Below are 10,696 nucleotides of genomic sequence, written 5' to 3'. Positions count from 1 at the left end.
CTACCCGCTCCAGTATTCTGGCCTGGAGAACTCCATGGACTGTTCCCATGGGGTCACAAAGAGTCGGACACAACTGAGCAACTTTCACTTTCACTTCACACCAAATGCTGAGAGAAGCCCGAGCTAAGTGCTGTGGGAGATAGGAACACTAAAAAGGCATTGCTGGCCTGAAAAGCATTTACCATAAACAGAGGAGGTGAGACACAACGCAAGCTTTCTTGTCCGAAGAAACGACCTGGGGAGCTGGGGAAAGCGCAGATGCACGCACCTCCAGGTATCATTAAGCGGTGTGATCAGCAGCATGGCCATGTCACCACAAAAAGGAGGAAGCTACACATGACTAAGATCTCCTGTCAATTCTAGCCCTTTGATCTCTTATTGCTTGATGGCAGAACCCCACTCTCATATGAGAGATGCTAAAAAATGCTAATTTCCTTGAAGTGGAGTGTGGGAGTGTGACTGATTTCTGGCCCAAGGAAACTGACTCAGGTCCCCTGCAATCCACCAGACACTATAGGCAAAGATTTTCTTCCCTGATGACAGAGATGTGGGAGAAGACCCCTTCTCCTCCTTCCTGCCTGTCTTTAAGTGCAGCTGGGTGAGACTGTAGTGCTTGGAGTCAGAGAACCCAAAGGGGAAACCCAAGAGAACCAAAGCAGAGAGGGGGACTCAGAGCCCTGACATCATTGTGCTACTGAAGCAAGCCTATGACTTCCTATCACCCAACTTCTTGTTACGGGAGAACTTCTTGTTACCCTTTTTTCCAATACATTCATATTCAAGTATTGATACTTAGAGCCCCAAACCTCCTCACTCAGCCTCCATCTGCAGCCACGTGTGTCTGGAACCAGTCCTGACTCCGGGACAGAGCAGTGAGAGGAAGCCTTGGCCACGTTCTGAGTTGCTCAAGTCATCGAGTCACTGCCCCCTGTCGAGCTCCAGCAGCTGTGGACAATCAGGAAGGTTCACATTCACACGTCAGCTCCGATGGATGGGCGGCGACTGATGTGCTGTGCTGAAGGTTCTGATGCACCGAGTGAAGGTTAAATGCAGGTTCTGCGTGAAGCAGTGCCTCCGGTCCTGTGCCAGATGACTGCCTGGGCCTCATGTTTACCAGCGCGTGTTCAGAAGGTGTTTGGAAGCAGGAGCCCTGAGTTTGAGCCCCAGCTCTACTGCTTACTGGCTCTGTGATTTTGGTCATTTAATTTCTTCGAGCCATCTTATGGGATAATTGTTATGCCTGAGATGAGAGTGACTGTGCTTTGTAAACCATGAAGTATAACACACGTAGGAATTATTTCATCTTATATTTGTCAAACCTCAGCTCAGGACCACCTTGACACAAGGCAGGGAGAGGAGGAAGGAATTCAAGTTTCCAACCTTGGACAGTCTGTAACTGAACACCTGACCAGACAGTGCCAGACCTGGGGTACAGAAGCAGGACTAACACGAGGCTGGAGTTTCAGGTAAAAGTGACTCAGCAGAAGTGAGCTGTGAGCCTGACTGGTGAAATGTAGTTGGAGAAGACTCCAAAAATGAAGATGCTAAGGACAGAGACAGAAACCACAGCCTGGAGACGGAATCTCTGGGTTTTGTTTTTTCACTCCCTCCACGCTGGAGGGATAAGGCTCCATCCATCAGTACCAGTGGCTCCCCGCGGCCAAGGACCTCAAGGGATGAGAACGTGGAAGGAGTTTCCAAAATCTTCAGAGGGCAAAAGAGGAGGGGAGTCCCCTCCCTCGGTGAGGCCACCCCCAGGCAGGGTACCTCCTTCCCTGTAGCAAATCAGTGCAGTGGACCAGAGGGGGAGCCCACGTGTGAGGGGAGACAGAAGTTGAGAGAGACTTTGGCTAAGCTACAGGTAGTAAGACGCTTCTTTTCTTCTCCCTGCTCCCCTGTGGCGTAGCACAAACCCATTACATTCCAGAAAAGCCCAGTAAGTGAGAAGAAATCAGGTCTTTGGCAATAAAACTGGGTGAGAAAGGGACAAGGGACTCCTAGTGTAACAAGAATTACTCCGAGAAGCCCTCACTCTCCAGGTTATTAAAAGTCCAAATTGCCTTGTGAAGTCAGACCTAAAGGCCAGAGTGAAAAGAGGTTCCTTTAGCCACCCCCATGTGGATCTGACACACTCATCAGCCCCATGTAGGAAAACAGAAAAAAAGGACAGACTGGCAATTTCAGGCAAAACTGATATTTTTTCAGAGGAGGCTGAAACCTGGAACAAGGGGCAGAATTCAATCACTGTATCTCTGATGTCTACAACAGACTGACACACACAGGAGGCAATGAATGAGTAAGACCCTGGAGCAGTACAGGGATGAAACCCCCATCAGATGGGTTCTGCAATGAACTGAAGGGAGGGCTGTGGAAGCGAGCTTGGGAAGTGGAGACTCCGAGCCTCTGAAGAAGCAAGTACATGAGCTGAACTGGGCAGAGGGCCATCCCAGTTCGCATCCCTGGAGGACTCTGCATGGGTCCCAAGAGGACGCTCACACCTGGAGAGGTTGCTCACACCTGGAGAGACTGTCCCTCGGACCCTTCTGCACTCCACCTACCCCTAAGAGCAAGGCTCTGGGTGTTCGATTGTTTTTTTTTTTTTAATTGAAAATATTCCAAACTGGGAGATTCTGATTCTTGCCACTCTGTTTTGAAGCAGCAGCAACACCAGGCCTGCGGGGCCCCAAGTAAACGACCTGGCACTGCAACACAGCTGCCCCAGCTACACACACCCCCGACTTCTTCCTCCTGTCCCCAGACACACACAGAGCTAAGACCTCGAAGAGACAGCAGCCAGCCAGCCAAGGACAGACTTCAGCAGAAACTAGCCCTGCCGTCACCTTGATCTGACATCTAGCCTCCAGAACTGGAAGTCAACTTCCATTGTTTAAGCCACTCGATCTGTAGTACTTTGTTACGGAAGCCCTAACGAACTAACACGTAACATCCATATAAAGCAAATATGGCCCACTTCACGAATTACCAGCCTAGCCCAAAAGCATTTGAATATAAACAGTTTTAAACTCATTCTTTCATTCAACATTTGAATGAAACATTCAACCTGAACACTGCACATTTGTTGATTCATGCCCAACAGCATACAAACCAAATTTTATTTTGTTAGTTAACGACTCACTTCTAATTTTTTTTCCAGCCATTTTCAGCTGGGAGCTTTATGTGGCATTTGGTTGTCTGCTGCTGATCCTCCTGATTTTTGGAAAATGTTCCTTGCTATGAATCTATTAAGAACAGCATCAGAAACTTTAGTTTTCAACTCTGGCTAGACATCAGACTCACCTGGAATGTTTTCAGAATAAATACCTACACCCGGATCTATCCCTTTCCCCATTCTGATGCAGTTGGTATTTGTGAGCTCTGCCAGTGTGTGTACATTTAAGCTTCCCACATAACTCTGATGTGTAACCAAGACCGAGTGTTGTTACTCTAGTTTGAAAGGTCCTTGAAGTCACCTCCTTTGCTACTCCAAGTACAGTTCACAAACCACCAGCACCAGCATCATGCGGAAGTTTGTTAGAAATGCAGAATCTCAATTCCACTCCAGACTGCTCCATCAGAATTCGTATTCTAACAGGAATCCCCACACGATTCAGAGGAACTCTAAAATTTGAGAAGCTTTGCACTAGAATTACTTGGAAAGCTTGCTAAAAACAAGACTGCCTGGCTTCTTCCCAGAACCACAGGATCTCAATCTCTGATAAGGGCTTGAGAATCAGAATTTTATATATTGTTATAGAGCTAGTCACACAAGGGCCTGAGGCTTAGGAATCACTCATGTATGCCACAGTATACATGCAGTCAACTACCAAGCCTCTGCTTAAGCTTACAATTCTTTTTTAAAATAATGAAATATAATAAGAGATACAAGCTTTTATTGTTTCCATCACACATGCAAGCTTACAACTATTTATACTGTTTCAGAACAGAGAAATAATTGCATTATTACCAGAGTGCCAAATTACCAAGTAAGACAACCGATTACTGATTACTTTGAGGAGGTTATTTTCACAGAACACAGCAACAATTTCCAAATTATACTTTACTTTCAAGTTCAGAGTTATATCATGAGACCAGGACACGCTGATAATTGTAATAGTCTCCATCTTACAGGGGAAAAAAAGACTGTTATTCTGATGAAAGGTCTCAAGTAAGCACCTTATCAAAGACTGATAGATAAGTCTTTGAAAGAGTTTACAACAGAGCAATCTCTCTTTCCTCTTGTGGACACAGGGAAAAGGCAGCCTCATTACTTTTTGATACTTCTTGTCAATTCTGAAGACTTTCATTTCGAAGGCCCATCTCTGGAACGTCATTAGTTAACATGAAAAGCAAAAAGCAGACCTGATACGATAGAGTGCACCCCACCACGATCACCACCAGCAGAGTTTCTCAGTCTCCCAAAGTGGTCCCAGTTGAACTGGCACAGTGTCTTGGACTTTCGATAAACAATACAGGCGGGGAGATGGAGATGCAGATGAAACTGGGTTGACCATAACTGATAAATGATGTAGCTAGGTGACAGCACATGGGGTCTCTCCACTTCTGTGTGTGTCTGAAAATGTCCATAATAAAGAGGAAAAAGCTTTTCTTAAAAAAAGAAAAAGCCGACCTGTACAATTCTATTTTCCCATTAGGCAAAAAATGGGGGAAATGGTAAGATTTACTCAAAGACAAAATAAGTAGCACATAATCTTCCACAAAACACAAGGCCACACCTAGAACAAAAGATAAAGTACCCAAAGTAACGTTATTCAGACTCTGTTTTTGTGATTTATAAAATCTACCAAAAATGAGAGACTGGACAAAAGTTTGGGCATACCCTCACCTCGGCAAACATTTGCCCACTGCCCTTTAATTCTGTCCCTGCCCTAGGGAAGGTTCCTCCCTGTCCCTCTGTCTCTGAGAGACAGATATCCTCTCCGGGAGGCTCCTCAAGCCACTTCTAGCTGCTTTGCCAAGCACTCTCCACACCAGGTTTATTCCTGCTCTAGGTTTTTGCCCCAGCTCCCCTGACCCAAACACCCTCTTGACAGCTCTTGAGGCAAGACTTCCCTAGCCCGTGGGAAACTCAGAAGGAGGTCTTCCGTAAGGAGAGAGAAATTAGGGTGAAGGCAAGTACAGACACCCTCAGTACTCACCCCACCCTCAGGGATGAGGGGGAAAGAGGGCACAGATAAGCCAGGGAGGGAGGGCACAGCTCAGCTTTTACACCCGCTGGAAATGAGCCCTGGAGATTCAGAAGAGGTACTCCCCCTCCCCCATCCCCACGCCCCAGGACAGCTGGGATCCCCATACCGGAGACTACAGTCTACTCCCAAGGGTGTGTGAAGGCAGAAACCTCACTGCTGAGGGTGAGAGCTGGGGAATCAGAGTCCAGACGGCAAGACACGCTTGCCCAGAGGAAGAAACAGAAGGCAACCAGGTCTTAGGAGGCAGAGGAAAAGGCCAAAGCAGGAGTAACCCCTAGTCCCCAGCACTGCTGCCTGGGGGGGTGACCGTTCTAGCAGATGCACTGCCATGTGAAGAATCTCAATGTCAGAACTACAGAGGGAACCCAGAAGGCGGGAGGGAGCAGGATCTGACCACAGACCCACCTGGCCTTCTGGCTTCCTCTCCCCTCTTCCAGCCCAGTGTGTGCGTGTGCAGAACAAGACCCCAGCCAACTCACTAGCTGTATGCAGAAAACCCTGGTTTCACAACTGTTTTGTTTTCTCTCTCTCTGTTTTCTCTTTCAGAAGTACCACTACTGAAACCAAAAAAAAGAAGAAAGAAAGAGGGATGAGTGAGGGATAAGCACAGGGACAGAGGGAAAGAAGGAAGAGAGGCTAAGGAGACAGAGGATTGAGGAAGGAGGTGTAGATGTGTGAGGTCAAGTAGACACAGGCCCACAGATCTGAAATCTCTCTTCCCCAGCAACCCCACTATAGCACTCTGGTCACATGTGAGGCAGGAATGGGGGGAGTGAATAAAGGTACCTAGGTTATAGGTGAGTCCATCAGGTGTGAGGCAGGGATGGGGGGAGTAGATAAAGGTGCCTAGATTTTAAGTGAGTCCAGTAGTCACCCTCATCTGCAGCCACAGCTTGACGACAGTGAGCACATGTCCACACGTACCAGCCTGCCCATCAGTCCGGCAGCCAGCAGGGATCCTGGAAGGCTGTAGAGGGTAGGTGTGTGTCTCATGCACCGGCAGAGGGCCTGTGTCCACAGGCAGTTCTCAAGGTCCTTGTTGCCCAGGAAGCCAATTGGGGCCGACTGGCAACCTAGACAAAACTCAATGGCCTGACAGTGATGAGGTATGATGCAGACCTTGACAAAGGTTTACAAGGAGAAAGGCCCAGAGGCAGGAAGAGATGCCGAACAGTACAGAACCCACAGCAAACTGCTTCTCACCCTGAACCTCAACCCGTGTCTAGGAGGGCAGCATAGGTCCCTGGCCAAAGCCAGAGATCCTGCAGGTGGCACCTTGGCTGGTAACCCCAGAGCCAAGAGACAATCAGTTTAGGCTGATGGCCAATGCCATGTGCACTAGCTTCATTCTGCAGTGGCAACCGAAAAGCTTGCCAGAGATGGCATGCATGGCTGGCATGAACTCAAAGCCCGGCAAGTCACCGGCCCTGAAGTAGCAGAGCTTGAGGATGCGCTGGTCCTCTTGCTGATTGACTCATGAGTGTCCACATGAAAGACAGGTGGGAAAGGCCAGAGCCAAGAACAAGGTCCAAGCAATGTAGAGAAAGGCAGCACACACTGGAATCAAGTGAGTTTAACAAATAAACAGGAGGGGCGAGATCACATAACATATGATACTAATGTAAAGAAAAAGCAAGAATGTCACGGGGAGGCAAAAGAACATGATCATAAATGCCATATTCTTGTAAGTGAAGTCCAACGGGAACAGTGTGCAGAGGCCAACACGAAGAGAAGGCAGACAGCCAAAGACCCAAGGCCAGCCAGGCACGAGGCCAGCAAGAGGTAGGACGCACACTTGAGCAGGATCAGTTGGACTTGTTTACCCCAGGCTCCGGGGTCTCCCCTGGCGGCCTCGCAGGACCCGGCCTGCCCTCCTTTCCTTTCTCTGCACGGGCCCCTTCACTCATCAGGTAGTACTGTAAGGGATTGGGCCACAACTCCTCGTTGATTATCTCCACAATCTTGTCAGACTCGATGGAGCTGTGGTTTGAAAACCACCCAAAGAAGCTCCGGCTATTGTCGGGGTTCCCCTGGCTAAGGGTCTGGAGGTCGTGCCCGGGGAGCCACTGGATTGGAGTGGAACGAGACACCACCTGACCCGAAGGGCCGCACCCGTATTCCTTGATGAGCACCTTATTTTGGAAATAGGGGTTGCGCCCGAAGTAGAACTTGATTTTGTAGCCCAGTCTCGCCAGGCCGAGCTCTTCCACCTCCAAGCTATTCAAGTAGCTGAGGACCTCTTTATCCTGGTTGTTCAGGAAGGACGAGAGCTGGGGGTGGTTCTGAAAGGCCTGTCCCCAAAAGCCTGGAATATTCTGGATAAGGAGGTTCCTGCGCTCTAGGTGGTGCAGCCGCAACTGCCCAAACTTGCGGGAGAGCCGCAGGTAGGCCCGGTCCGCCTGGGCGTTCATGGTCTCCAGCTTCAGCTGGACGTTCTCCAGCGTATCCATGCTGCCCTCTGTCGCCGGGGGCCCTGACCCCGCGTTCTCAATCTTCTCCTCGCCCACGGGGACGGAGGCGGCCTCCGCCGCGGCCCCTTTCTTCGGCTTCCCCCCGGCCAAGGCCGCAGACCCCCTCCCCACCGCACTACAGGTATCTGGGGTCTTCTTCGCCGCAGGGCAGCGGCGGCTTCCGACGCGGGGCCCGTTTCTCGGCCTCGCCACGGTGCCCACGGTTCCCACGAAGACAGTGTCGGTCACCAGGCGCTCCGGGACGGATGTGGTCTTGGCCGGGCACGGCCTGGTCACCGCCTGCCCGAGAGTCCCCGCCGCCCGGGCCCGGAGCGCGAGGCCACAGTCTAGGGGCAGCCGGCAGGCAGCCTCTTCCCCGGGCCGGCGGGGCGGCGCGGGCTCAGCGCCTTCCGGGCCACCCCAACCCGCGCCAGCCTGCACCTGTGCCGCCATGGTCTCCTCCCCGAGCCTCTGGCACTCTGGAGGGTCCGGGTCCCGCGGGGCGTCGTCAGGCGCGGCGCGGACTCGGCCTTTGGCGCGGCTTTTGCCACGGCCTTTGGCGCGGGAGGACCGTCTCCCCTTACTCCGGCCGCTCATGGCGGCGGCGGACTGGACCTCAAAGCCGCGATGCGACCCCGCGGCCCCCCTGGTGCCGGCTCGCGGCCCTACAGAGCGGGGAGCTCCATGGCAACCGCCAACGTCACGACGGCACGACTGTACCGTCGCGCGAGGACGGGATGCGCCCGCTGATTGGCTCCGCCGCCGCAGCTGCGCAAGAGCCGCGACCCTCGCGGGCGCCCCCACCCCCCATCTCACCCCCCAACTCACTCACAGGTTACAGAGGGATGTGCTTCCGTTTCCTTTTTTTCCCTCCCCTTTGGCCTCAGGTGTGCTCTCAGGGCCCTCTTCTACAAGATACCCTCAGGACAGCCATCATTATCAGTACCCCCATCATATGCTTTCTAAACTAACCATCTAAAGTTCCTTCCATTATCTACTGTAACATCTGTCATGATGAACCTGCTCCTGGTCTGTCCCATCTTTGAAAGACTTTGCTGAGGGATGTGCCCTGGTACTTTTAACTCCAGGGACTTTAAAGGTAAGTACCATAATGCCAGGCCACAGAGCGATGTGACATGTGGTCAGAGTTTAATAGTAATTATAAAACTAATAGCGAGTAGTATTTTATGAGTATCATTACATCAGGCACTTTACTATGTGCTTCATATCCCTTTTCTCAATGTATGAAGGAGGTATCATTATCATTCTCATTTTCCAGATGAGAAAACTATGGCTCAGGGACGCCAAGGAACATTCTTGACATAACACAGTAAGGCGTGGAAGCATAATTCTAACCCAAGTCTATCTGACTCATAACCTTTGTTTTATATTCACAAGTATCTAGCCCTTCCAGGCCTGTTCAGCTGTAAATTACTTCATTAGTTTTTATGAAAGTCAGACTCAGGACTACCCTAGTAGTCCAGTGGTTGGTACTCAGCTTCCACTGCAAAAGGCAAGGGTTCAATCCCTGGGGAGGAAGCTAAGATCTCACTAGCTGCACTCCACAAGAAAAAAAAAAGTTCAACCTTACCTGTTGCACCAGCATCAGCTGAGTACATCTTCATCCCAGCACCATCACGCACATCCTGTATCTGCCTCAAGCCTAGTTTACAGAGTCAGGCTATCACTCAAGGTATAGGATCAGGAGTGAATGCTACAAGTCAGAATTACTTGCTATAATTGGAGTAAGACAGGGATGTGTTCAGAGAACTATTATCATTCAAGGAGTAGAGCGGGGCTTCCCAGGTGAAAGTTCAGAAGCAGAGCCCCCATAGTGGCAGCAGGGAGGCCCTAGAAATTTCTTAGACCCTGCATAGAAACAGCCAAACAACATATCTCATATTCCCAAGAGAGCTCTGGACCGTACCCTTACCAGCCAGGTGAAAGAACATGAAAGAGTGAGGCCAGTGATGAGGTTATGACCAGTATGAAAGCTTTCAGGATGTCCTTTTAAGCTCAAAGGGAACAAGAAGAGCCTTGCAACCAACTAATGGAGGAGAAAGCCTCAAAGCCCCTTGGTTCTCATACTTCTTCACTCTCATTACTCAGTGTGGGGTTGTTGACTGGCAGTCTGGCATCACCTGCAAGATTGTTAAAAATGCAGAATTTTAGCCCCCCCCCCAGACCTACTAATTTAGAATTTGACTTTTAACAAGATCTCAGTTGGATTGTTTCCACATTCAAATTGAAGTGTAGGAGACAAGGAATAAGAGGAATTGTTTTGATTCAGGTGGACTTCCCAAGTGGTGCTAGTGGTATAAAGCACCCACCTGCCAATGCCGGAGAGGTAAGAGATGCCCGTATGATCCCTGAGTCAGGAAGATCCCCTAGAGAAGGACAGGGCATCCCACTCCAGTATTCCTGCCTGGAGAATCCCATGGTCAGGGGAGCCTGGCGGATTACAATCCATGAGGGTTGCAAAGAGTCAGACACAACTAAATCTACTTAGCGCAGCAGAGGGCCTTACTTTAAACCAGCCTAATACAAGTGACTGCTATCGTTCTCAAAGGCTTTACAATAACTTGCAAGGCTCTCCATGATTTGTTCAGTTCCCTCTCTGTCACTACCCAGCTTACCTCTCTGACCACATCCTCTTGTCTCTCCCACCCAGTTCCAACTCCGCTGTCCTACCTACTGTTCTTCAGACTCACTAGGTAGACTCCTGCCTCATGGACTTTGCACTGGCTCTTTGCCCAGGCATGGTTCAACTCCCTTGGCTGGCTCCCTTTACACTTTGCTTAAATGTAACCTTGTCAATGACTGTCCTATTTAAAATTGACACCCAGCCCCATCCTTCTAACTCTGCACTACTTTTTTTAAAATTTATTCCTTAGCACTTGACACCTTGGTAGCCCGTCCCTTCTCCAGAAGATCTTCCCACTCCAGGGATCAAACCTGGGTCTCCTGCATCTCAGGTGGATGCTTCACCATCTGAGCCACCAGGGAAACCCGTAACACACTATACCAACTCTTTATTAT

At 50.0% G+C, this 10,696-nt stretch overlaps 1 protein-coding gene across 4 annotated transcripts; it reads right to left on the bottom strand.

Annotated features, from left to right (window-relative positions):
* Positions 1-3,873: 3,873 nt before the first annotated feature.
* Positions 3,874-8,376, bottom strand: TSPYL5 (TSPY like 5). Of its 4 annotated transcripts, none has more exons than XM_043880130.1 (2): positions 5,994-8,376; positions 3,874-4,733 (listed from the first exon to the last, which is right to left on the bottom strand). In XM_043880130.1, exon 1 carries the CDS (start codon positions 8,252-8,254, stop codon positions 7,013-7,015), a length of 1,242 nt encoding a protein of 413 aa, XP_043736065.1. In that variant the 5' UTR covers positions 8,255-8,376; the 3' UTR covers positions 3,874-4,733; positions 5,994-7,012. The 4 variants fall into 4 exon arrangements, with proteins under 4 accessions (XP_043736065.1, XP_043736068.1, XP_043736066.1 ...); XM_043880133.1 differs by having other exon boundaries at positions 3,874-4,570; XM_043880131.1 differs by having other exon boundaries at positions 6,132-8,376.
* Positions 8,377-10,696: the final 2,320 nt, after the last annotated feature.

The sequence above is a fragment of the Cervus elaphus genome, chromosome 21, assembly GCF_910594005.1.
Source record: "Cervus elaphus chromosome 21, mCerEla1.1, whole genome shotgun sequence".
Lineage (NCBI taxonomy): Eukaryota > Metazoa > Chordata > Mammalia > Artiodactyla > Cervidae > Cervus > Cervus elaphus.
The sequence above is the reverse complement of the archived record's forward strand: the minus strand, read 5'-3'. Positions and strand labels throughout refer to the sequence as shown.

Excerpts from the sequence above, each read along its gene's own strand:
- TSPYL5 (XM_043880130.1), bottom strand. The coding sequence starts at position 8,254 with ATGAGCGGCCGGAGTAAGGGGAGACGGTCCTCCCGCGCCAAAGGCCGT.